The sequence below is a fragment of the Perca flavescens genome, chromosome 6, assembly GCF_004354835.1.
Source record: "Perca flavescens isolate YP-PL-M2 chromosome 6, PFLA_1.0, whole genome shotgun sequence".
In the NCBI taxonomy this organism is placed as follows: domain Eukaryota; kingdom Metazoa; phylum Chordata; class Actinopteri; order Perciformes; family Percidae; genus Perca; species Perca flavescens.
The window spans coordinates 16,995,401-17,022,616 of record NC_041336.1 but is presented as its reverse complement, the minus strand read 5'-3'; the positions used below and the strand labels follow the sequence as shown (position 1 = coordinate 17,022,616).

The window sequence follows — 27,216 nt, the reverse complement described above, 5'->3', positions numbered from 1 at the left end:
CATTTTATACACTCTTTATGTCACAACAGCTAAGGGCTTTCCCAAATTTTTGCTATAAAGTTGGACGTGCATGGGCCTTTTTCTGGCAGACATTTGACTTGTCACAGTAGGAAAATCACAGGTGTTACTAATAACATTACCAATGGCTTGAGCCATGACGGTGAGCCAGCATGCACAACACCAAGACCCTGAAACCAAAGCAGAATAATATATTTATTATATTTTGGAATTATAATTAATTTGTAAGCATCACTTTATTATTGCAGCTGGTTAAGGTGGAGCTAGTTTTAACTACTTTAAAAACTGCAGGGTAACTTAATATATAACAATACATTATCAATTGTTTGTTGATTATATTTAGTTAGTGTTAATAATGTGAATATGTAAAGTAAATAGTAACTAACTATAGCTTTCACATAAATGTAGTGGAGTAGAAGTCTAAAGTAGCAGAAAATGGAAACACTCAAGTTAAGTACAAGTACCTCAACATTTTAAATGTACTTAGTTGCTTTCCACCACTGGGAATAAGGGGTAGTCTCTGAATGAATAGTTTGACTGTAAGAAGGCTACTGACTGAGGGTACAGTTCCCAGAAAAGAAGTACATACTCAGTACATTAGACACTGGAGTCTGAACACTGCCAGATACTGTAGATTGATGTGAAATTGTGAATGAAATGCCATTACTGCCACCTACTGGAATACTGTGCAACTTCCCCTTATCTTATGTTCCTGCAGCAGAAAGCAGAATACTTTAAACAATACCAAACAAAGAGTATTTACATATTTATTTTGTAAGAATACATTTACCATAATGTATTTATAAAAAGATATGTCTGTGAATTTGTACAATTCATTTGCACATCATTTACTGTCTTACAAGGCTAAATGAGGTCCATGTACAACATCATTTACGAGTAAACATAGAAAAAAAGACACTACATTCTTTGTTTGGGTGTTTTATACTTATATCATAGATGACTACACAGCAACAACATGAATAATCTATTGGACATTAGTGTATTTTCAATGAGTCATATATTCTCTCTCTTATGCACACTTCGTATGTGCCTGCCAAGAGACTCCATCCATTTGAAGGATTTACTACAATAATTACAGACAAAGTGTTTCCCTTCAGTGTGGATCGTCTGGTGTCTGTTCAGAGCGCTCGTTGTGATGAAAGCCTTTCTGCATAGTTCACATATGTAAGGCCTCTCTCCTGTGTGTGTCCTAATATGAGCTGCGAGGTGGGAGCAGTTACTGAAACGCTTTTCACAAACAGAGCAGCAGTAGCCTTTGTCTTTGCTCTCCTCGCCGTGGTTGTTGTGGTAGGGGTGGAAGGGCAAAGTGGGGTCCTGCAGGCTGCTTTTAAGGCTGGAAGGAGACAAGATTAAGTCTTTGATGTCTGAATCAAGGCTTTCGAGCTGCTCTGTATCGTGACCCATCCAGAAATCCCTGTGGCTCTTCAGCTGCTGCTCCTTCTTCACCTGTGAGGGCTCCTCCTGCTCCATGCTGCTGCCCCCATCCTCCTCACAGTGCTGGGACTTAAGAGGCTCCACTGCAGGGACTGACTGATGCTGCTGCTGCTGAGGAAGAGGAGGAGGATGGTGGTGGTGATGATGGGTGAGCTGCTGCAGCTGGGCTCCTTGGCACATATCCAACCGAGGCTCTAGGTAAAAGACAAATGATAACACCACAATCACGCAATGTATCTACAAAATAACGCAAGGCTGCATTATAGGTTTGGATGCACTCAGCTTCCATTCAAACCAACCTGACTTGAGAAGCTTCAGCTGCATCCTGAGACGGCTGATTTCTAAATCTTTTGAACGAGAAACCTCCTCTTTGTACTCGGCGATTGTCTTTTCAACAGCTCCAAATATCTCCTCCGCGGCTGCTGTCAGTCTCTCAATGAGAAACGCTTTCAGTGACTGCATTTTGGATGTTTATAAATACAAAAAAAATGTAGTTTTCAGCTGCACTAGGTGACGTTTTTTGGCGAGTCCCTGAACGTCACGCTTCGCCTGTAAACACGGACATGAGACTGAGCCACTCGAAGTGTTCAATGTGAGACACTACCGCCCCCTGCTGGACCGGGGTGCAAACACACCAGGCTGGAGATGGGGTGGACAAAATAAAACTAACACCCTGTGATCTAAAACATTTGACTCAAATAAAATATATAACGTTTTAAACCTGATAAAAGTTGTACTTATTTATTATTGTGGTCATCGGCGGTGGTTCAGTCCTGTGGCGGTTTCAACACTGAGATTATAGAAGAAGACAAAGACACTGGCATCGGCAAATATTTGGTCAAAACTAAGTGTTTGCTTAAGATAGACATGAAGATTGTGATTGTGTTTGAGAGGTTGACCTCAACCTGAGCTCCAAGACAGTTTCTGCAGTCAGTGCAGCAGTTGTCCAGTACAATGAATGTGTTGTGTGAATCAGGGAGTGAGAAATATACTGTAGTGCTGGAAGTTAGTTAAACAACAACCAGGCTAAAATCCGAGAGCACTATTTAGACCTAAGAGACCTGATGGGGGAAGTAAAGCCTTGTTGAAACAAATACAAGATGTGGGGACCAAAATGCTTAGTGTGCTTTATTTTACACTAATGAACATTAGTTTCGGTTTGTAAGTTGGCAAAGCTACAATTTCATCCCCCAATACATGAGTCTTTCACTGCTGTGTGTCTGTGATAAAAATAGCAGTGTAATGCTTCTCTGCATGGCATTGTCTCAGAAGGGAGGTCACTTCTGCAATGAGATACTCTTTCCCCGCCATCCTGAGAATACCACTGGGATTCCCATCGTCTGTATATGAAGACAGCAGGTTATGAAACCTCTTGGTATTATAGAAGCACAAGTAGGTATCCCTATAAAATAGGGCACTATTTTTACACATACATGTTGCACACCTCTGGAGGAACTAGGGGTTAAGGGTCTTGCTCAGGGACACATCGGTTGATATATCACAGTGGGAATTGAACCCAGGTCTCCCACACCAAAGGCATGTTTCATATCCACTGCACCATCACCACTATGGAAGTTCAAGAGATAAACTCAATCAAGAAAAAGTAAAAAAAAAAAAAACAAGACAACACACATATAGAGTCTCTAAACCGTTTATTGTGTTTCTTTACAGCCTTCCTACCCTTCTAACCATCAGCCATGACACAATATGATTAATATGTAATGGATGCTTCCCTCTTGGCAAAGAGACAATGAGAGAGCGGATCATGCACGTCTACAGGGAGGTAAAAGCCACGAACCATCATAATTATACAAAAAGAGACATCGATATTAAGGGACAAATACATCCAATTGACAAAAAGCTGTGACACGGTTCACCCAAAAGAAAAAGTTGGTAAACTTTTCAAAGTAAAGGCGAGGACTGGCCGTCCACCTCAAGGTTTAATAATTGTCAAGTATTTCTAGCTTGAGCACTTGGTGTAAAGTTATTATGCACACAGAACTCTTTTCAGTGCGGTACAGTGCATGTGTCAACCTGTCCCTTTTCTTCATGACAAATATGCCAACAAAAAAAAAAAAAAAAAAAAAAAAAGGAGGGAATGACATCATTACACAAATACTTTTAAATAAAAAAGGGGAAGAGGACTAAGTGCTGAGGGTGAGGGGGTGATGGAACTGGATCGTCTGAACGGAGCTGGTCTCTGATCTGGACGTGGTCACATTGCAGTTGCCCGGGTTTTTATACCTTGGCGTTGATGATTTCGACAAACTCTGGCTTAAGGGAGGCTCCGCCGACGAGGAAACCGTCGACATCCTTCTGGGAGCCAAGCTCTTTGCAGGTAGCACCAGTCACAGAGCCTGAGATGAAGAACAGAATTATGAGAAGAGGTTAATGTGGGGAAATCAAAATGAAAATACAAAGATAAGCACCATCTCGGCACACCGACTGACCTCCGTAGATGATCCTCACAGAGTTGGCTACAGCCTCAGACACGTTGGTCTTCAGCCACTGCCTCAGTTTCTCGTGAACTTCCTGAGCCTGAGATATCATACAGGAAACAGACACATTATTACGACTTATGGGAAGAGATTGCAGTAATCATTTTCAGTGGTTATGTATATTTACCTGCTGTGGGGAAGCAGTCTTGCCGGTGCCAATGGCCCATACAGGCTCATAAGCAAGCACAACCTTGCTCCAGTCCTTTACATTGTCTGTGAAAGAGACGTGTGATAAGATTGAATTTCGCAACTTTTCTCAATTTCCACCACACTCTAGCTTGCATAAACCTTCCCTGGAATGTGCGCTACAGCATTTAGACTTTCCTGTGCATATAAAACTCTAGGGTGAGATCGTCACGGAACGTTTACCTGCGATGAACTTAGTTTGAGCAAAGACGACCTTCTCGGTGATGCCGCCCTCTCTCTCGTCCAGCTTCTCGCCGATGCAGGCGATGACACCGAGACCACTCTCCAGAGCGTGGGCGGTCTTCTGACCAATGAGCTAAAACACACACAAGCATGGTGTGTTTTTTGTGTGCATCCTACTCATGGAAAAGCATGCAATTCTTCCCATTTAGCACTTAGCATCATTACAGACAACGATAAAGCAGGAGCAAAGTAAAAGAATTACCTCATCACTCTCTCCAAAGACGTGGCGCCTCTCAGAGTGTCCCAGAATAACCCAGTTCACTCCGCAGTCCTTTATCATCGCAGGGCTAAACACAGATAATTATACAATTAACACAAAATAATAAAATCTTCTCCATTTAAATAGTTTTTAAAACAATATTCTATATTTGCGATTTAAGCACATAACCCATGGCAATTTGAATGAAGTTTATGATGAGGTTATCTATCCATTTTGATTAGCTCAAAGCCTGGTTATTTTCCTCTGATGGACACATGACGTACCTGATCTCCCCAGTGAAGGCACCCTTGGCAACTTTGTAGCAGTTCTGAGCAGCAACGCCAAACTTAGCATCCAGCTTGGACCTGACAAAGTCCAGGTAGATTGAAGGAGCACCGCACACCACCTCTATAAACAGAGAGGAAAATAAAATCAATACATGGGGTTTATGTAGTCCATGTATCAGGACTTAAAAGTTCCTCATAAAACCAAAGACCAATTTCATAAAAACTAAGACCAATTTCCAGATTGTTCCAGGGATGTTAAAAGATATTAACTACTCATAGAAAAGAGAAGGGGATTCCAGGCCTTGCTTAAATACACTTCAGTGTCAGTGTGCCAAAATATGGGCTTGAACACAGTTAAGTCAGTTAAAGGGCACCCTGTATAACCACTAGACATCTCTCCCCACATCTGCTGCCAAGTACAAGACTACATATGCACTTCTTCCCACAGTATTGAAACAGCATGGGGATTAAAGAGACAAATTCAGAGCAGTCTTTTCAAATATGAGGTTTAAAAAAGGCAAATGCAAACAAAAAGGGTCAACCACCACCAAAATTAAAAACAAAAAAAGGACTGTGCTGTTAAAGACTTCTTCACATCAGTAAGGCTTGTTGCAGCAGCACTTAAATTAAAAACAAACACCAGATTTGTCCGTTCAACCAGATACATACTGACATATTGTATTATGAAACTATCTACTGTGCAACTTTTTAAAACGGATACATATTGAACCAAACAGAAACACAAATAGTCTGCCCTCATGTGCAAACATGATTCAACAGCAGTACAGCCTGTAACTATATCTTGGGGTTACCAGAGTCTATATTAAACCTGTTATCACTGGTTTAGTAAAGGTCATTTCTCCACGGCCACGGTCAGGCATCTCTGCATTAAAGGTCTGAGTTCAGCCTCCTAAAGGTCGCTTACGTGGCCGCATTCTGCAGAGGTCAGAGAAAAGTCATGGGACGGAGTTCAAAAGGGTCAACTAAAAGAACCAGAGTTTAAATATCCAACATGGGAAGAAAATCAGTCTGGGGAGGAAACAGCTGAACTTTGACTTTAAAGCAGAGAGACCAGTGAGAAAAGGTCTGCTTGAATTACACTCTGGTGGTGTAAGGGGGTGGATTGATTAATAGAACAGGGTCCAAGGTTATCTGAACTCTGGTAGTCAGAACAGTGACAGTGGCTGTCTACAGTACACACCATTACAGTTGCATAACACCAACTTAGGAGGAGGAGCACAACTGGCTTGGTGACAGCGGAATCAGGCCTAGACACATTCAACGTCTCCCTGCTTGTGTTCACTTCCAACAGAGTAGCATGCAGCAGGCAGCCTGCAGGAAGCGGACAGCAACAGGGCAAATGTCTACTGCTGCTGCTGCTGCTGCTGCTTTCAGGTCATGCTGGTAAAAATCGTAGACGACACAAACGAACTACGGATTGTTTTCTGTGGCCTTCTGGTCTGAGTTGTTTAATACTTAACTGTCCAACAACTCCTCAGCAAGTAACGGCGAGGGAAGCTTACAATAGACTACTGTATTCCTCTGTTTGCTGATGAAAGATGAGCGACATCATTAACGAGCAGCCTCACTTCAATGCACCGTGCACTCTCACAGCAGAGCAGAGGCAGATCGGCTGCTGGACTACGTGCCGCTGCAAACGCACACCCACCACCACCGACATTACTGAAAATCCCATCCGAGCGTCCATCCGCGTGGGGCTAAGCGTACGCTTGGTTAAAAACGGGAAACTACAGAGCTAACACTGAATATTAGTTTATGAGGGGATTAGATGAAGGAGATGGAAGTCTGTGATGTTTATGGTGTATATCTATGATGGTGTCATTGATTTAATGAATGACCGAGCCATTTTGACTCTTCGTTCAGCTGTGACATAAAATGAGGAAACGACACACAAACGAAGTTAAGCTAACTGAAATTGGGTCCATGATAATTAGAAAACAAGTGGTAACAATTGTACATGTTTTAAAGGAGATTGTTGTAACGGTTGTCAAAACCTTATATACTGTCTATGGCCAAAACACACATACCGACATTGGGGTCCACCTTGGCTCCGTTCAGGGTCTGTATTAGCTCCCCCAGGCTTTTCTTGTCGCCGTTCAACTTCCAGTTTCCACCTACGAAGAATTTCCTGCTCATGATTGCGGGTTTTTAAGGGGACGTTTGCTGAGGGTTAAAACGGTTCCGACAGTCCACCGGTAGCTACCTTCTCTGGGATAAGAGAACGGACGTGAGAGAGTAGCTCAGAGTATTTATGAACATGGAAAAGTTAACCCCTCCTCTCTGTCAACTTCATTGGTTTATGACGGCACGCCCATCACCCATGCCGTCAACGCATCTCCCAATTTGAGGAAGGGGAAGAGAAATATGTCATGCTGCGTTCAAATGCTGTGTGTAAAGCGTTCCCACCATAGACTGTATATTAAAAATGAATATTACACAATCTATGGTTCCCACACATGGATTAATCTGTTACAGGGGGTCCTATGGTCCCATGGACTATACAAATTCAGTCATCGTATGGTCCAGACGCAAAAACGTACTATATGGGTTCTTATCATAGACTGTATTATAATATTATACAGTTTATGGGTCTATCATATCATGGCGCATTGTGCATATCATCCGTTGTGTGGTAAACAATGATACAATAGCAATAGCATACAAAGTAAATGTTGTTGGCAACCTTTAGCCTAGCTATATACACCAAATGCCTGTGATGGAATGTAATTTAAGTACTTTTACTCAAGTAATGTACAATTTTGACATACTTGTACTTCACTTGAATATATTCATTTTATGCTACGTTATAATTATATTAGGCTACACTACATTTCAGAGGGAAATATTGTACTTTTGATTCCACTACATTTATTTGACACTTTTAGTAACTAGTTATTTTTATACATTCAAAAAAGCATATTATATGCAATACTTTACTACCCAGAAGTATACAAAGTATCTACACTTGGCTATAAATTATACAACATTAAACAGCTCTTACATGTATGTTAGTGATACAATTCAAAGTAGTATAATATTCTACAATAATCACTGCGAGAGAAGCCATTCTGCATATTGACATCTTTTACTTTTGATATTTTTAGTACATTTTGATCATAATACTTATGTACTTTAGTAACATTTTGAATACTTGTGATGAAGTATTTTAGATCATGGTATTTCTACTTTTACTTCAGTAAAGGATCTGAATGGGTCTTCCAACACAGCCTAGAAACATGTTGCAAAATACACATAAAACTGATGTTTCATTGATGTATTGTTAGGCTGAAAGGCAAAAGAAATGAAGATCCACCGTTTGGTTGGCTGAGGCAAGAAAGGTCCCACCCCCCAACGTGCTTCCGATTGGAGGAGTTTCAGCCCAGTCTTGCATACCCAATTTGCACTGCGGTAAAAAAAATAGCGTTCTTACACGCATAAAGTTGAATCTTGAACATGTTAATGTGATGTTAGTCATAAACATAGACTAAACTCTATTTGTGTTGTTATTGTTGTTATTTGTTCGTTTTGTTAAGTGGCTTCAACATGACACCATCACAGTGGAGTATGCACTTGGTGTACAACTACTGCCAGTCTGCAGTGTAGCTGTTAGGAAACTAATGCTCTTTAGATATTTGTCTAGAAGGTTTCTCGTGAGAGAAGCCCCCATATGTTGTGAAAAAGAAATACTTGATTAACTAAATTCTATGTTTACCACACACAAAAGCATCCAGGCTTCAGTGTTGTATTTTGTTGATCTTAACACAAGACGTAGTAATGACTGAAGAGTCGTTCTAATCAGTATATTGATTCAGGAGGAAGAGCAATTTACCAGGTGAGTGGCATGTTGTTGTTGTTGTGGTGGAGGGGAGACTTATTTAATTTACTTTACCCTGAAGGGTAGTTAGTTAAATCCATAATGTATCGTAATTTATAAATTGATAGTATGCTTTGTATGTAAAATCTTTATCTGCAAAATAACTACCAACTATAGCAGTCAAAAAAATGTAATGGAGTAAAGAGTAGCCAACAATATGTCCGAAGTAGTCGACAGTAGTATAGGGAAGGGCTTAAGTAAAGTAGGTTATAACTATTTCAAGTCTAAATTTTCATTATAATACAGACATAGATGATATGTTATTCCTAAAACTAAATGGTCAGCTGGCAAACCGTTATTTAAGAACTGTTAAAAATGCATTTCAGTACTATTGATAAATGTCAAATCAAAAAGCTTAAAATGAAAACAATTCCCCTACACAGTTGGTTTACAAAGAATTTCCATGTAATTTCCATGTATTATTTATTTTATTTATATACTCTTTTATTTTATTATATGTGTATGTATGTCTATGTACATCCACAAAGATATATATGAAGTTAACATAAGATAAGATATGCATGTTTATATATATACACACATATATAAATCTATCCATATATATGTGACTATCCAAACATTTTATACCATGGAACAGCACTGAAATTGTTTTTTAAAAAGTGGCAGACTGAGCCTATGGAAAATGTGTATTGTATTTGTTTATTGCATTTCACATGACATCCCAGATGAAAGTTCCTTCTGCAGTTAGCACAGTTTCCTATGCCCACCCAAACCCCACCCCATGGCGCAGTAATGCTCAAAGCAAACACACACACAAAAAAAGGATATATTTATGTCCACATACATACACACTCACATACATATATATAAACATATAATGTACATACCATGCACACATACATATCTGCACATACAGTGGGGGAAATAAGTATTTGACCCCTTGCTGATTTTACAGGTTTGCCCACTTACAAAGAATGCAAAAATCTACAATTGTAATCATATGTACATTCTAACAGTGAAAGACAGAATCCCAAAGAAAATTCCAGAAAATCACATCATATGAATTTATTAAAATTGATAACCATCTGATGAGGAAAAACAAGTATTTGACCCCCTGGACAAACAGCAAGTATTCTGGCTCCTACAAGCCAGTTAGTCTTTCTTTAAGACACAGCCCCAATCCGAACCAATTATCTACATCAAATACACCTGCCTCACCTCGTTACCTGTATAAAAGACACCTGTCAACACCCAAACAACCAGCATCCAACATCACCACCATGGGCAAGACCAAAGAGCTTTCTCGGACATCAGGGACAAGATTGTTGATCTGCACAAGGCTGGGATGGGCTACAAGAGAATCGGAAAGCAACTTGAGAGAAAAGATCAACTGTCGGTGCAGTTATCAGGAAATGGAAGAAGCACCACACCACCGCCAACCTCCCTCGGTCTGGGCCTCCACATAAGATCTTGCCTCGTGGGGTGTCCCTGATCATGCGAACGGTGAGGAATCATCCCAAAACCACAAGGGGGAACTGATGAATCAACTGAAGGCAGCTGGGACCACAGTTACAAAAGAAACGGTTGGTAACACACTACGCCGTCATGGATTGAAATCCTGCAGCGAACGCAAGGTCCCCCTGCTCAAGAAGAAACATGTACAGGCCCGCATGAAGTTCGCCATTCACCACTTGGACGACTCAGAAGAGGCCTGGAAGAAGGTGATGTGGTCAGATGAGACCAAAATAGAACTTTTTGGCCTCAACTCAACTCGTCGTGTTTGGAGGGCAAAGAACACAGAGTACAACCCAAAGAACACCATCCCCACCGTCAAGCATGGTGGTGGCAACATCATGCTTTGGGGTGCTTTTCAGCCAAGGGGACGGGACAACTCCATCGTATTGAGGGGGAGGATGGACGGGGCCATGTATCGTGGAATTCTGGACCGACATCTCCTTCCCTCAGTGAGAGAACTGAAGATGGGTCGAGGATGGGTGTTTCAGCACGACAACGACCCTAAGCACACCGCCAAAGCAACAAAAGAGTGGCTGAAGAAGAAGCACATCAAGGTTCTGGAGTGGCCTATCCAGTCTCCAGACCTGAATCCGATTGAAAATCTTTGGAGGGAGCTTAAAATTGAGTTGCCAGGCGACAACCTCGGAACCTGAATGATTTGGAGGCTGTCTGCAGGGAGGTGGGCCAACATCCCTGCGAAATGTGCACAAACCTTGTCACCAACTATAAAAACCGTTTGACATCTGTGCTGGCCAATAATGGCTTTTCTACAAAATATTAACATGCTGTTTGTCCAGGGGGTCAAATACTTGTTTTTCCTCATCAGATGGTTATCAATTTTAATAAATTCATATGATGTGATTTTCTGGAATTTTCTTTGGGATTCTGTCTTTCACTGTTAGAATGTACATATGATTAAAATTGTAGATTTTTGCATTCTTTGTAAGTGGGCAAACCTGCAAAATCAGCAAGGGGTCAAATACTTATTTCCCCCACTGTACATGTAAAAGTAAGTAATAAAAAGGTTAATTGACAATAGAAAAGTGAAAGGGGAGAACAATGTTTAGAGAAGAAATAAGTTAACATTTTGCTACAATGGTTATTTCTTACAGTAGTTTATTCTCGGGTTCCCCAGGTAGTCCATGTATGAGTTGAAGGTTAAAGATGAGATAGCAGAATACAAGATTTAATTAACTGAAACCTCCAGTGCACATACACTCACTGAATTGACTTTTCAGGGAAGTGGGAGATATCTTGTGTTTGTTTAGTGGTTAAACTTTCTGAAATGAAAAGATATTGGTATATTAAGGTGAGAATAGTTTTAATTTTAGTCATGTTTACCTATGTAACTTTTTTTGTGGTAAACCATATCAGACACAGACTAGTAAACTATAAAAAGTATTTGTATGTGTATTAAAACATGTGAAATGAATCTTTAACCCTTGTGTTGTCCTCGGGTCAAATTTCATCCATTTTTATATCAGAATTATGAATTTCTTGGAACCAAATTGCCCCAAACTAACATGAATGCCTGCATGTAAATTGTGTGGAAGCCATGTAATATTCTTGGCAGGTAAAATGAATGATTACTTTCATTGAATTGTGGGTGGGTTTTCTTTCTTCAATTTTATAGTATTTGAAATAAACTGTGATCCACTCAACATCCTCTGATCTTAACTATCATTCAAAATAATCCACAATTTCTGTTTTTTTTAAACAAAAAATATAGTTATTATGTCATTTAAATTATGTTTATTGACCATGTATTTAAAAATGCGTCGAAAAAGTGACAAAAATGTTTCAAAAAGCGTCAAAAAACGTTGGAAAAATGAGCCGAAAAAAGTTCATTTACAATTTTGAGAAGACAACACAAAGGTTAATTAATGTTTTTCCAGCGTGTCGTCACAAGGGGGCACCATGATACTATTATGTCACGTATAGAGTGTTAATCTTCACACACTATCATCGTTCTCTATGGTGTGCTGCAAAAATCATTCGGTGTGTGTGCTGATAGCCTCATGTGTCAGCCCATAAATCCAGTGGTGTAGTCTACGTGATACGCATACGCAATATACCCACCAAAGAAAGCTCCAGGATTTCCGTATACCCACTTAAAATGTTTAATGACACGCAACAACATACTTTCCATTATATTTTTGATATATGTTGAATGTCATGTGTTCTTTTTCTTCGCATAGGCTTACCTTTATTTAGCCTATGCGAAGAAAAAGAACACAGATGACATTCAACATATATCAAGTGTATCCAAATGCAGAAAATGAAGTTGTTGACGCTCAAAACTTCCCTGGGGGAGGACACCCAGAGCCCCCACTATGATATGACCTCCCCCCCCTTCCCAAAATGCAGATTATGGCCCATATATTTATCGCTATATATACAGTGAGTACAGTATACATACTAATACTACTAATACGACTACACCACTGCATAAATCCAATCTTTAGCGACGTACTGTAAACGAATACAAGTGTGGTAACGATAGGCATGAGGGGCGGAGAAGTAGGAGGATAATCACATTGCTTAACTTTGAAGGAGGTTGAACCGCGAAGGGTCTTTAAAAGCGGAGTGTGTGCGCGTGTGTCTGCCGTGAGTCAGTAGAGTTCACTGAACCGTCGCGAAGAGACGTTTCCGCCCACAAGAAAGATGGCGGCTCCCTTGCTGGAGAATCTGTCGGAGTCCTTAGGTTCCCCGGAGCCAGCGGTTCGACTCATTTTATCTATTTTAATCGGTGAGTTGCGCCTCACGAATCAATACGGGTTGTTCTGGTAGCTATCCGAAATGGCATCCATCCCGGTGACAGGTTTCAGTTCAGAACTGCTCTGTGTAACGTTAACTGTCACACTCAATGCTAACATAAAGCTCAGTCAGGCTGCAAACCAGTTGTATTGGTCTGTTACTGTGTAAGCTAGCTAAACCATTTTCCTAAAAGCCCCTCACGGGCTTCCCCGAACCTACTTGATTATATATTTCCAGAAGGGTTTTGAATAAATGGCACACACCCTAAAACGTTAGGACTCTGGTTCCTCCAAAACATGTTCGCCAATGGTGTTAACTGACTAGTTTGGTGTCGTGTCAAATATTGTCAACTGCGGAATCTCCCCTCCTTTAATTTCCTAACTGTTGGACTAGCTAACAAACTAGACAATTAGGTCAAGTTGGCAGGACAGTAAAACAAATAACATTGATTGTTGGATTAGCATAATTGAATGAGACTGGTGAAAATAATAGTCCCAATGTTGTTGGAGGGGGAGGGACATGCTTTGACAAAAGAGAATGAGCATAAAGTGGCTGACCTAATATGTCCCCTAACCCTCAATTTTTCCACTCAGTTGAGTAGAGGGGAGACAGACCCTGGGGAACTTGAATATGTTTGAACAAGGCTACAATTTTTTTTTTTATGGGAGTTTGCTTTAATTTAGGATCTGCTGTATTATTGTAACTTGTAACATGTAGCACTGCTGTCAGGTGTGTGTGTGTGTGTGTGTGTGTGTGTGTGTGTGTGTGTGTGTGTGTGTGTGTGTGTGTGTGTGTGTGTGTGGGGATAGGGTGGGGGAGGGCGTCCTCTGTGCTGTCCTCTCTGAACTTTGGTCTGACACATGGACGTGTCTGTTTTTCTCTGTCACCTCACACCAACAATACAATAGACTGAACTGAACGTGGCCATTCAGATCAGACTTTGGTTGGCTAATGCCTGAAAACCATTCAGTTAGCCTGTTGCATGCTCCTTGTCCCAGGGTTGCTTAATGTGTCTTGCATAATATTGTAGCCATAAAGTAACTGTATTGCACTACAGCAGTGGAACCTGAAATAACAGGAGGTTTTGTAAGCGTTTCCTCAGCTATACATAGGCTGATGTGATTTAGGCTTTGGTCAGCCCACTGCTGACCAAAGCGTCACCAAGCGTTGTGGCTTGCAATACTGCATAAGTTACTTAGATGATTAATGCCCTACAGTTGCTCCTTACTTGATTTATTAGATTGCAGAAGTTTTCATAGGATAAGACTGGCGTTTTCTATATTTCTCTAATGTCCACAAACCCCATTTGAAAAAATAATCTCTCTCAAGACTTCTCAGACTCTGTCTGTGACACTCTGCTTCTTTTAAATGTAATAGAAAAATAAACTTTCATTCCTTTTTAAAAATGTGACTCCTAAAACAACATTGCAAGAAAACTTAACTCAAGCAGGAGCAAGTAGTGCATTTTCAGCTAAATAGTAATACATAACCAGTGAATATTTATGGCATCCCAGTCGTGCATGTGGGGTTAACTCAAAATAAACCACAGTGCCTCTTTTGATCATCGTGAAGGAACATGTCACCCAGTGCAGCGGTGGGTTTGCACAACAACAGGGGTCTATGGCAAAGAGGAATGAGCTACAGTATATCAGGCTTTGGCTACACCAACAATACCTGTTAGTAAGATTAATTCATTGTTGGTTTTGGCCTTTTTTAATGAGATTTTTTTGGCGATGAGAAAAATATAGAACATCGCTTTTAAAGTAACCCAGTGGAAGCAGATGGAAACTTTACTAATGTTACTTTACATAAAATTAAGCACCTTTTTATATTAAGCAGCATCTAAGCTGCTGATGTGCCTTGATATCCACTAATTATAGCTGCTATCTCTTCCCAGGAAGGACAAAGGTGCAGGGACTTGGTCATCCAATCAAAAAGAGTTATTTCAAATGGTGGGATGTTTGGCCCCTCAGTTATATTATATATATTATACCATATATCATGTTTACACTCTCAATTAATTGTTTGTAAAAAAAAATGTGTAAGGTGTTTACATTTACATAATCAATAATTACATGACTGAGTCAAAAATGTGAACAAGTCCTACTAAACTGGTTGAACTCTATGGAAATAATTTTTACCATAATGGTGAGGGTTTGTCCTTTCCATAGTCTTACTCTAGGCAGTTATCCTTCTAATTTAGATGCCAGATTTGCAGCAACACACACCACACACTTGTACCAATGGTACAATGTACAATGTGGGTGTGTGTGTGTTTGTGTGTGTGTGTGTGTGCCATGTGCTTTTACCAAAAGGTCAGTGTTGTTGATATCACGGGTTGTCAATGGCTCACTTGGCACTATGAAAGCTGTACTGTAGCCATACTGTAGCTCCATTACTAGTTTTTCTTCTCTCTCATGCAGGGTATCCCTGTGCTCTGGTGTACCGCCGGTTCTTGTTCTACCAGCCTGCCACAGTTATACACTTGTTCCACGCGTTCTCTGGACTGGCTCTAGCAGCATTCAACTTTGGTGAGATAAAGAGGGAGCCTCAGTTTTTCTATTATTATAAATATTCTTTTGGCAAGTTCCTATTTCTTGAGTTTAAGATATGCATGTTGAGTTTTCCTGTACGCACACAAAAGCCATGTTTAAATTTTTTTTTTTAAACCTTTTTAATTCTGCATTGTTTAAATCCATATTGTTTGTTTTTGCTGGTGCATTGCTGCGTTTCTCCTTTGTTTGCACGAGACTAATAAAAAAAAACTGCTCCAGGGCATAACTAGCAATCAAAAACTCCACAGGGTACCTTTTTTATTTTTTTAATGTAACTTTATATAAAAATGTAAATGAATCTTTGAATAACATTAAATGTAACTTCCAGAAGAAACCCATAAACACGAAGCACGTTTGCTGTTTAGTTTGGAACATAATGGCTTAGGGATGTTTTTTTTCATGTAGTTTAATCATTCACTATTGTTGAGTCATTTCTGGGTTGATGAGGAAATAAACGTGGTGCTCTTTAACTGACTACAGCAGCGGGTTTGACAACTCTAAATTCAAATATTGTCTTTATGCATGTGGTCCAGACTATTTTCCAATATGTAGCTTAGTATACAGCCCATAGAGTTCATTGAGGGCTCCAAGTAACTATTATTTTCATTGTTAATTAATATGGAGAATCTTTGGTCCAGTTTGATTAGATTTCATTTCATAGACAAAATGATTGATAGATTAATCCGCCAGTTATCGTCTAGCTTAATTGATAATGAAAATAAGCATTAGTTGCAGCCCTAAGTCAATTTCCCACCATAAAAGACTAAGAAAACGAGCCACTGAAATGTTGGCAGTTTTGCCTGAAAATTACATAAATTATCAAAATTGTTACTCAAGAAATAATCGCATTTCTAAATTGCCAAAATGACAGCAATGGTAGAAGTGCTCCCCCAGATAGGATGAGAGTGGCATGCTGGATTAAACACTAACTGCTAACATCGATCTTTGTCTTTTCTTTATTCTGTTGTGGCCGCACTTGGATTTTACAGCAGGTCTGTTACTTTATCTTTCTCCTTGTGGAATACTTTTCCTTCCAACCCTCCTTTTTGAAAAGTGTGTGTATATATATATATATTTATCATGGATTTGCCTCGTTGTTCTTTCTCCATCTGAACTGTGGAGGAAAAAATGCTGTTGTCATGTCCAGTCCTACAGGTCACACTTGACTGCACTCACCCCCCCCTGTCCGTCTCTTTCCCAGGCTCTCAGATCTATCACTCCGCAGTATGCATTCTTGTCCAATTCCTGATGCTGAGGCTCATGGGAAGGACGGTAACAACTGTCCTGAGCAGCTTTACCTTTCAAATGGTGAGGTGTCCCGGTCTTTCGTTTTCTTTCCTCTCCGCTTTTCCATGCGTCCAGGCTTACCGTATAGTATTAGCTCCCTTTTGTCCACTGTCAGACTTTTACTGCAGTGGCTGAGGTACTGCCTGCCAGTTTGTCTGATTTCTGCATCTACATTCTGTGATTTCCTTTTAATTGTCTTGCTGTGGCCTTGACCCACTGCCACTTTGCTCATTTGCAAGCCATGATGTCTCTTTCTTATGGGTGGGCCAAATTCTCTGGGCGGGGAGGTAACCTTGCTCCTTATGACCTCATAAGGAGCAAGATTCCAGATCGACCCATCTGAGCTTTCATTTTCTCAAAGGCAGAGCAGGATACCCAGGGCTCTGGGCTATCACCATTTCTAGCCACTGGGGGACCATAGGCAGGCTGGGGGAACACATATTAATGTTAAAAAAACTCATAAAGTGAACACAGAATTTGTGCCCAGGCCAGACATCCTTTTGTTTAAGAGCACACTTCCTGGGATTTATTTTGGCGATTTCCTATTTTCATTTAGAGATGGTACAATACCATTTTTTGCTTCCCGATTCCGATACCTGAACTTGCGTATCGGCCGATACCAAGTACCGATCCGATACCAATGGGTCCTATATTTTATTATGTTTTAACAACTGTATACTACTATCCCTGTATGGATGTGATATGATATAACAGCTGTATACTACAATCCCCGTATGGATGTGATATGATTTCTTTGTTGTCTGTCTGGCTCAGGTTAAACTCTTTGTAAAACATGAACAAACACAAACAATGAATGTCGTACAACTTTCTTTTATTCTCCAGTTTGACAGTAGGTTATAACGGAAAAAGAACATAAATAAACTACTTTAACGTAGATTTTCTTTAGGGCTTTATTACGTGGTATCGGATCGGTGCATAAACTCCAGTACTTCCTGATACCGATACCAGCGTTTTAGGCAGTATCGGAGCCGATACAGATGAACATCTCTATTTTCATTCTTTCTCTGTCTGATAAACATCTGCTTGGAGATGTTTGATAGCACAGAGCACATGTGTCAAACTCAAGGCCTGGGGGCCAAATCCGGCCACTTGCAAATTTTTATCCGGCCCGCATATCAATTTAGGTTCACAGCCAATGTTGGCCCGGCTAGTTGTGTACCACACCAAAAAAAATTTGGAAACTGTTTTTCATACTGTAATTATGCGACACTGCCGTGCAGAATTTGACAGATTTTGAGACAATGTAATGCTTGTTTTTCATGACTTGCTAAATTCTACGGTGGCTAAGAAACTTTTTTGCTAACTTTTTTAGGGTTTTAGGTCGACCAAACTGTATGGGAGAAAGCTATATGAGACATGCAATAATACAAAGTTAATTGACTTTTTTTTGTTAAAAAAAAGCATGTCAATAAACTAAACATGTCTGGCCTTTATTGTGATCCTCATTTCCAGTGTGGCCCTCAGTGAAATTGAGTTTGACACCTCTGGCACAGAGGTATGCTTATTGGATGTCTTTGTCTTTTTAATCCTCTTCTCTCTTCCTGTAGGTATACCTGCTGGCAGGGTATTACTACACAGCGACAGAGGAGTATGACATCAAGTGGACCATGCCTCATTGTGTCCTCACACTCAAACTTGTTGGTGCGTTGACTACAGCTCTCCTTGCACTCCTCTGCTTGACAAACTCAGTTGTGTCATAAAAGCAGAGGTTTTCTGTTTTAACTGTAGGGCTGAGCGATATGGAGAAAATATATATATATATATATATATATATATATATATATATATATATATATGCTATATATATATCTTCCATGCTCAGCCCTATCTTCCTGTTGTCGTTGTTGCAATCTCCCCCCTTTACTCTAGTGAACACTTAACACACTGATACTGCTGACGTGGCCTTTGCATGATTAACAGTGTTCATTCGAATTATCATTACAGCATTAGTCACCCTAACATAGTTTTTGACACCAGTTGCATTTTCTGATTGCAGGTTTGTCATTTGATTACTATGATGGCGGGAAGGAACCAGTGAGTTGGTTGATCTCTCTTGCTTTTGAAATGTTCTTTGTTAGAATTTTGCTCATTGTATATCTCTGTTACTTCCTTCCTTTCTCTTTTTTTCCATTCTGTCATGTGTGAAAGAAAGGTAGATGATTTGATAGTTTTCACCACAAACCAGTAGATGATCACACTGTGCTCAAGTATGCTGCAAGAAGATGGTACTGGCAGTTACTAAATACAAACCAGTTACCTGAGTGAAAAAATGTTGGGTCCTCAAAACAGAACCATACCTCAAAAAAAGACCATATAAGAAAAGGGATATTTGCACACACACATATGGTTTGTTTCATCCGACCACCAAGATATAGATAAGTTTACTATCATAGAAAAGAAAGAAAAGCAACAAATCTTCACATGCAAGAAGTGGATTCCTTAGAATTTTGTCATTTTTGCTTGAAAAAATACTTAATTGGCTATCAAAATTGATGATTCATTTTCTGTCTAAGTAGTCAATAAATCAGATCTCTCTCGATAGATGGATAGATCTATCTATTTTGTTTTTTTTAATTTATTTTCAGACAGGCGTGAGGAGAATAAGTGAATAGCTAACGTGGAAACATAGTTACTACCATCAATCAACAACAACGTGTGTGTGTGTGGGAGCAGATTTTTGTTACTTTGACTCCAACAGATACCATAACCTATTAGATAACAGTTAGTCAAGATACGTAATTCTTTATTACAATGCAAAGAATACTAACTTGTAGCTCAGAAGACGGCAGTTGGACAACCCGGGAAAACTCAGCCAAAGCATGAAATCATTGGGTTGCTGGACGCAGATCTTCCTACTAAACCGTATGAGACTAAACCAACTGAAAACAGGACTACTACAGCATAAACTCAGTTTTATTCTAATGAGTTTATGCTGTGCTTTTCATTCTTTTGATTTGTGTAAAAACATACATATCTGGTTAATATCCCTCCACTACACAGTTGCAGCCTGCAGTTTAATGGCAGTTAATGAGTATTTAGGGCAGTGATATTGGGTTTGTGGTCAGTCAAGATTGTTTCTAAAATAATCCTTTTGTAACTGGATACATCCTGTATCAACTTGCCTTTTGAAATCACATCTTTGCCCTTTTCTGCTCTCTTCCTCCCTCTTTCATATTTATCTCTTATTCTTTCATCATCTTTTTCTTCTCATATCTTTAAACTCCAGTCCCAGCTGAGTTTAGAGCAGAAGAACGCAGCCCTGCCGTTGGTGCCCTCTCTGCTCGAAGTGTGCGGCTTTTCCTACTTCTATGGAGGCTTTCTGGTGGGGCCCCAGTTCACACTGCGCAGCTACCAGAGGCTGGTGGCAGGCGAGCTCACCGACTGCCCTGGAAAGCCTCCTAACAGGTAAAAGAACAAGAAAATGATAAGCGACGAAAAGAAAAATGAGCTGAAAGACTTATCTTTATTACATCTCCGTAAAATAAGCCAACTGTGCAGTGTCACAGCCCTCTGCAGTTAACATTATTACCTTCCAATCTCCTATCGTCATTGTGTTTCTTTCTCCTCCAGTGTTATACCCGCTATGAAAAGGTTTGCTCTGGGTTTTCTCTGCCTGGTGATATATGCAATATTTAGTCCCTATTACACAGACAGCTACTTCTTAACAGATGACTATGAGGTGAGAAAGACCATACATTCAAAAATAATCACAGTGTATGCTTAACGTCCTTCAATGTAAGACGATTCAGTTTGTCTAAAATGTGAAACTATGTCCTTTCCACAGGCTCAGCCCTTCTGGTATCGCTGTGTGTTTATTTTGCTTTGGGCTAAAGTCATCTTGTATAAATATGTCAGCTGTTGGGTTATAGCGGTAAGTATCCTCCTGATCTGCAAGTATGTGCATGAAATGTGTTTGAAAAAAGTGCTAATAAACTAAGTTTATGCTAAAAACTAATAAACCTAATTTAATGTATATGAAACTGTATTTACATACAGTACCTAGCTTAACTCTTGCTGCGAGAGAGCATGAACATGCATACCTTTGCATACATTAATACATGCAGGATTAGATTTTTTTTTTGGCACACCCTGCTCAGCCCAAATGAATAGGCGCAGTCCCAGTTTATCAGGTTCTTGTGCTTCATGGTGTGATCGTACATGAGCAAATGATGAAACTGTTTTGTTGTGTTACAGGAGGGTGTATGTATATTATCCGGACTAGGCTACAATGGTGTAGTGGATGGTGAGCACCAGTGGAACGCCTGTACCAATATGAAGGTGTGGGTCTTTGAAACCACGCCACTTTTTACAGGAACCATCTCTTCCTTCAACATCAACACAAACGCCTGGGCTGCCAGGTCAGTGTCAAGCCGGAAATCTGTGAAGCTCTCTAGCTTGTATTCAAAGCAGGGGTTGTCAAAGTTAAATATTTACTCCGATGATAGCAGTGAAGTATAGGGGATGACCGTTCAATCCGATATGCTAATGTGGCAATGCTTCACAGAAAAGGAGTACGGTTTGTTTAAAGACCAGAGGAATCCTCGCAGGGAGGGAGCAGGCATCCTAAGAAGGGTTTCAAAGTTTTCAGTTTTCCAGCCTCATGCATTAAACCGTTTGAACATGTAACATCATAAGAGTGACCAAAGCAATTTATTGAACATACAGTTTATTACATGGTTCTTTTCATTTGAATGCATTAGATTCCTGAGCTTACTTGGCTTATGGCGTGAGAAGCAGAGAGTAGAGGAGAGTGACATCTTTCCAAAATAAATAGAACTTCACTGTATAGCTGGTTGATGAACAGCTTTTATGCCCTTTGTAGATATTATACTTCAAATGCTCTCATTGTTTGACCCACAAAGAAAAGTATATTTATAGTCACCTATGCCAAGCAGTTTAGTATTAAATGGGTTAAGTTTGATATTGTTTATTAAAGCTTTAGTGCGTAACTTTTTGATATTATTGAATGTCCGTTTACATTCAAGCCATTGCCAAATGAGTTGATACAAAGCTAATTAAGACTATCAGCTCCACACAACTCTCTCTGTATTTCTCAGTATGGCTATGTTCAGAAGATTGTGACTTTGACCATGTTTTTTTTAATCCTCCATGTCCTCTTTGGCTACTAGCAACTGTGTGGAGGAGGGGTGGGGGCGTGGTCACGGAAGGCTGTATCATGTGGATGCGCCGATAGTGTTGTCATTACTTATAATTCCTTATGGGGGCGACAAACTATGCACTATAGCTTTAAGCTTTCTTCCTTTTTAGAATTATAAACATGGATGCTTTTTTAAGCATCTAAATACATACAAAATACAGTAGGGAAGAAACCAGTGTCAATCAGAGAGGCATGACTAATTCAGATAATGTTTAATATATGGAGAAGCTTCAAGGATTCAGTATAGGCCTGCACGATTCGGGGAAAAATATGAATCACAATTTTTATTTTTTTAAGCTTAGAATTGATATCACGATTCTCTGCCACGATTTTTTTTTTCTCACGAAGTGTAATGTTTATTGCACACATGAACCATGACAAAACAAATTGGCAGTACCAAACATAGATTTTATTTTTTTTTTGGCACCTATAGCACATTGCGCATCACCACAAGCCTGTAAACATAGAGGCTTCAATGAATAAAGAAAATAAAGTACATACTGGCCATTTGAGTACAGTAGGCTACCAAAAATAGTGACCTATAACTATCTGAACTCCTTGAACATGTCTTTACATAATTAAAACATGTCAATCAACATGCTACAGCTTCATTCTCTAGAGAAATGGAGTTTGTCAATTGCCAATTTAAGTACAGTATCAAAAACAGAATGATTTCTTAGCACACTCTTTAACTGCTTGCCTTTCATGTCTTCAGCTGTCCTATCAAAATAAAGGCAGAAAATGAGAAGAAACAGAAGAAAATCGAAGTCATTTAAAAATTTTATCGCGAGCAAGGGTGAATCGAGATTGCGAGTTTATGATTAATCGTGCAGGCCTAGTTCAGTATGCTTCAAACAAGCTTGTTTGTATAAAGTACTGTTTGAAATATTATAGCTGTTCCAAATGGTCACATTCAAAGGCGGGGTGAAAAGTCAGCCGTCATAGAGAGCGGCAAGACGCAAATCAAAGACAAAGTGTCGGTTGTACACATCAAAATTGTGTAAAGTACTTGTGTGAGCTTGAGAGAATATAAAATCCTGCATACTTTCTGTACATCTGCACCTGGCTAGTCGCCTCGTTAAGAGAAATGCGCTTGTCAGATTTTACGGTTTTAGAAAGTTACAAAAAGTATCCCCACAATTTGGACTTGAGGAAGGTGTGTGTGTATGGGGAGTTGACGCTGTTAAAGACACAGTGAAATAAAAAATACATTTGGGTTAATTGTAAATTTATCTCTTGTTATATATGTCAAAAATCATTATCGGAGTATTTTTCATAGTATTTTTACATCAAAATCCCCGTCATTTCTCTTTTTGTAAAACTGTTTCAATTGTTTGATGACTCAGCCTGCCCTCGGGGGCGTTTGAAAAAGTTTACCCAATCAAATAAGACTTTGGGTGACTAGCTAGCCACATCGGTCATATAAAACTGCCCTTCACAGTTTGTGGGTCGTAGTAGCTAACCGCAATATAGAGGAAGATAGGCAGAGATGTGTGTATCTCACTTGTGTGTGCAGCACTTTGTTTGAAGCATAATGATGCCTTTAAGGCCATGAGTAAGGCTTCTAAGCGGTAGTACTCCATGTAGTTATTTGTCTGACCCGGCTCCCTACGGCTAATACTGCAGCTTGTCACCAGTATGTGAACACTGGATTGAAAGCATTGTGTGTGCACTGCCACTATGATATTATAGCGCAGTCTGGGCTTGCATTGAATGATGAGCACCCTTGAAGAGGATGTAAAGTTGTTGAAATGTTTTAATATAACCTCAGTTGCTATGCAACAACAACTTCCAGGTGAGTGAGTGCCTACCATGCAGGCAGTGATAGCTGGTGTATTAAGCTTTTCTGGCTGCTCTTATCCAGATTTAAAGTAAAAAATAAACAATCCTGACTTGTGTCTTTCTTTTTTTAAAGAAATGTCTTCAAACGGTTGAAGTTCCTGGGAAATAAGACCCTGTCTCATGTGACCACACTCGTCTTTCTGACTATTTGGCATGGTCTTCACTCTGGATACATCCTGTGCTTCTCCATGGAGTTCTTCATCGTTACTGTAGAGAGACAGGTACACTACAGATACAGGGCACAATGGTAACCTAAAGATAATTATGTGCATGTGCAGGAAGCTCAATCCATCTGTGTATTTATTTCAGGAGGTGGTACATTTGTTGTTTACCTCTTTAATTATAACTTTGAGCTTTGTCTGCACCAATTGTTTTACTTTTTAACAGCATCAGTTTATTATATTAATGTATTTTTTTTATTTTTATTGTATTACTATAACCATTATGGAATATGTGTCTGCCTGTGTATGTGTTTGTGTGTGACAGGCCCTGGCACTCGTGAGGGACAGTCCCTTGCTCACAAAGCTGGCCAACAGCACACTCTACCCCCTCATCTATGTAGTCCAGCAGTTTTTCCACTGGCTCTTCATGGGCTACCCCCTAGTGCCATTCTGCCTCTTCACCTATGACAAATGGCTCAAGGTAATGCACAATTCTCAGAGATCATAGGACAAATATGGTGGGTCTGACAAGCTTGGGGTGTCATAGTCCAGGTTTGAGGCAACAGGGAAGAGGGTCAGACTTGCAATAATTTTGTATTTCGTCATGACAAGTCAAGTCAGTTCTATTTAAACAGCCCAATAACACAGTCACACATTTGGCTTGTGGCTCTACAATCTGTAAAGCATATGGCATCCTGTATCCTTAGACCCTTGGAATTTGGAAAAAAAAACTTTAATGGAGGGGAAATGGAAGAAACAAATGTATTTATGTGTATATACAGTACTGTGCAAAAGTTTTAGGCAGGTATGAAAAAATGCTGTAAACTAAGAATGAAGAAGTGTTAATAGTTTATTTTCATCAATTAACAAAATACAGTGAATGAATAGAAGAGAAATCTAAATCAAATCAATATTTGGTGTGACCACCCTTTGCCTTCAAGACAGCATCAATTCTTCTAGGTACACTTGGACAAAGTTTTTGAAGGAACTCTGCTGGTAGGTTATTCCAAACATCTTGGAGAACTAACCACAGATCTTCTGTGGATGTAGGCTTCCTCAAATCCTTCTGTCTCTTCATGTTATCCCAGACAGACTCGATGATGCTGAGATCAGGGCTCTGTGGGGGCCATGCCATCACGTCCAGGACTTCTTGTTCTTCTTTACACTGAAGATAGTTCTTTAATTACCTTGGCTGTATGTTTGGGGTCGTTGTCCTGCTGCAGAATAAATTTGGGGCCAATCATACGCCTCCCTGATGGTATTGCATGATGGATAAGTATCTGCCTGTATTTCTCAGCATTGAGGACACCGTTAATCCTGACCAAATCTCCAACTCAATTTGCAGAAATGCAGCCTCAAACTTGCAAGGAACCTCCACCATGCTTCACTGTTGCCTGCAGACACTCATTATTGTACCGCTCTACAGCCCTTTGGCAAACAACCTGCCTTCTGCTACATCCAAACATTTCAAATTTTGACTCATCGGTCCAGAGCACCTGCTGCCATTTTTCTGCACCCCAGTTCCTATTTTTTTGTGCTTAATTGAGTCGCTTGGCCTTGTTTCAGTGTCGGAGGTATGGCTTTTTGGCTGCAACTCTTCCATGAAGACCACTTCTGGCCAGACTTCTCTGGACAGTAGGTGGGCATACCTGGGTCCCACTGGTTTCCACCAGTTCTGAGCTGATGGCACTGCTGGACATCTGATTTTGAAGGGAAATAAGCTTGATGTGTTTTTCATCTGCTGCACTACGTTTCCTTGGCTGACCACTGCTTTTTCAAAAGAGCTTGAACAGCACATCTTGAAACGCCAGTCTGCTTTGAAATATTTGTCCTTGCTGATGCAGTATAACTACCTATATACTATAATTGGTTGATCATAAACCTGACTACAATCCTACAAAATCCCTGACTTTTTGTAGTACCTATAAGTATTTATGCTGGCTTGAAGGTAAAGGGTAGTAACACCAAATATTGATGTGATTTTACATTTTTGTTTTGTTTGCTCACTTTTGCATTTTGTAAATTGATAAAAAATAAAAAGATCATTATTTATATTTTTGAAAGCATTCTTAGTTTACAGCATTTTTTCACTCCTGCCTAAGACTTTTGCACTGTGTGTAGACATACATACATACATACATGCATGTATACATGCATGTATGCATGCATGCATGAATACATATGCAGACAGTATAAATACAGCGTTCATGTTACAAGTAATCTACCAGGCATGTTAACTTGCAAGCATTTGATTGGACAATGCAGTACTTTGTCACACACAGCTGATGTCTTCCTGAACACGGCCTTAAAAGCAGTTTACTAGATATGCTCAGCAACAAGAGTCTTAAACTTGGGAAAAAAGTCAACGGGCAATTTTTCAGTTGATTGACAAAGGCAGGAAACTGGTGACAGGTGGACCGATGAGACAGAGCAGGTGTCCTCACAACATTGGACGTTTAAATGAGGATTTTAATTCGACTGTTTTGTCACCTTTGTTTTTCAGGTGTATTCGTCAGTCTACTTCTGTGGTCACGTATTCTTCCTCGTAGGTTTTTTAATCATACCATACCTCCGTAAGGCGCTGGTGCCTAAGAAAGAACGGAGCCAGACAAAACAGGATTAAAACTTGGTACTAAGACTCGGCATGGTAAGCAAGTGCAGGCCTTTGTTTTGCCATTTTGTTTCAGTTGTAATGTTACAAATGACAAGCTGTGAATAAATGTTTTTTTTTTTTTTTTTTTTTCTTTCCAGGTCCGTCTAAGGCTAAATATCTACTGAAGGGAACTATGACTTTCAAGGAGCAGAATGGAAAATATTTTAAGGCCTTTAGTAATATATATATGTCCATGTAAAAATAAATTTCTATATATTTTTTTGTTTAAAATGGTAATGCTTGATTTATGGTTGTGCGGAGGCTCCACGCAGAGCTTTCGCCGTAGCCTATGTGGCCTGAAGTTTATACTTGTGCTGTAGCAGGAAAAGTTAACCCTCTCCTTGATTTCATGTTTATGTAGAAGGAGAACCAGGAAATGAGTAGGGGGAAATGCAACGCTACCAAGCCATGGCCGAGCGACGTGTAGTTAGATTTTTCGGGAGGTGCACATCAGGCTACGGCGTAAGTTCCGGCGTAGGTCTGTGACACGGACCTACGTACGTAGCCACGGCGTAGATTTTACGC

General features: G+C 39.9%; 3 protein-coding genes and 1 non-coding gene across 4 annotated transcripts; 2 read left to right on the top strand and 2 right to left on the bottom strand.

The window, feature by feature from the left end:
* Positions 1-886: 886 nt before the first annotated feature.
* LOC114557520 (zinc finger protein 296) lies at positions 887-2,112 on the bottom strand. Its single transcript, XM_028581038.1, has 2 exons — positions 1,773-2,112; positions 887-1,667 (listed from the first exon to the last, which is right to left on the bottom strand). The coding sequence occupies exons 1-2, from the start codon at positions 1,933-1,935 to the stop codon at positions 1,033-1,035; spliced, it is 798 nt and encodes a 265-aa protein (XP_028436839.1). The 5' UTR covers positions 1,936-2,112; the 3' UTR covers positions 887-1,032.
* A 996-nt stretch (positions 2,113-3,108) lies between these two features.
* tpi1b (triosephosphate isomerase 1b) lies at positions 3,109-7,139 on the bottom strand. The gene is made up of 7 exons (XM_028581052.1): positions 6,935-7,139; positions 4,884-5,007; positions 4,603-4,687; positions 4,341-4,473; positions 4,099-4,184; positions 3,924-4,011; positions 3,109-3,830 (listed from the first exon to the last, which is right to left on the bottom strand). The coding sequence occupies exons 1-7, from the start codon at positions 7,041-7,043 to the stop codon at positions 3,712-3,714; spliced, it is 744 nt and encodes a 247-aa protein (XP_028436853.1). The 5' UTR covers positions 7,044-7,139; the 3' UTR covers positions 3,109-3,711.
* Positions 7,140-8,515: 1,376 nt separating this feature from the next.
* On the top strand, positions 8,516-8,572 carry LOC114558003 (U7 small nuclear RNA). Its single transcript, XR_003692888.1, has one exon. It is a non-coding gene; the product is annotated as a U7 small nuclear RNA (small nuclear RNA).
* Positions 8,573-12,870: 4,298 nt separating this feature from the next.
* Positions 12,871-26,922, top strand: lpcat3 (lysophosphatidylcholine acyltransferase 3). The gene is made up of 13 exons (XM_028581005.1): positions 12,871-13,006; positions 15,438-15,545; positions 16,771-16,877; positions 18,425-18,518; positions 18,874-18,911; positions 20,104-20,282; positions 20,448-20,556; positions 20,662-20,748; positions 21,072-21,235; positions 23,951-24,098; positions 24,364-24,519; positions 26,542-26,685; positions 26,790-26,922. The coding sequence occupies exons 1-12, from the start codon at positions 12,922-12,924 to the stop codon at positions 26,659-26,661; spliced, it is 1,395 nt and encodes a 464-aa protein (XP_028436806.1). The 5' UTR covers positions 12,871-12,921; the 3' UTR covers positions 26,662-26,685; positions 26,790-26,922.
* The last annotated feature ends 294 nt before the right edge of the window (positions 26,923-27,216 follow it).

Coding starts and splice junctions, on each gene's coding strand:
- LOC114557520 (XM_028581038.1), bottom strand. CDS start 1,935: ATGCAGTCACTGAAAGCGTTTCTCATTGAGAGACTGACAGCAGCCGCG. Junction 1,668..1,772: donor GCTGAAGCTTCTCAAGTCAG/GTTGGTTTGAAT, acceptor TCTTTTACCTAG/AGCCTCGGTTGGATATGTGC.
- tpi1b (XM_028581052.1), bottom strand. CDS start 7,043: ATGAGCAGGAAATTCTTCGTAGGTGGAAACTGGAAGTTGAACGGCGAC. Junction 4,688..4,883: donor GCCTTCACTGGGGAGATCAG/GTACGTCATGTG, acceptor ATCTGTGTTTAG/CCCTGCGATGATAAAGGACT. Junction 4,474..4,602: donor TCTTTGGAGAGAGTGATGAG/GTAATTCTTTTA, acceptor TGTGTGTTTTAG/CTCATTGGTCAGAAGACCGC.
- lpcat3 (XM_028581005.1), top strand. CDS start 12,922: ATGGCGGCTCCCTTGCTGGAGAATCTGTCGGAGTCCTTAGGTTCCCCG. Junction 13,007..15,437: donor CATTTTATCTATTTTAATCG/GTGAGTTGCGCC, acceptor TCTCTCATGCAG/GGTATCCCTGTGCTCTGGTG. Junction 15,546..16,770: donor TCTAGCAGCATTCAACTTTG/GTGAGATAAAGA, acceptor TCTCTTTCCCAG/GCTCTCAGATCTATCACTCC.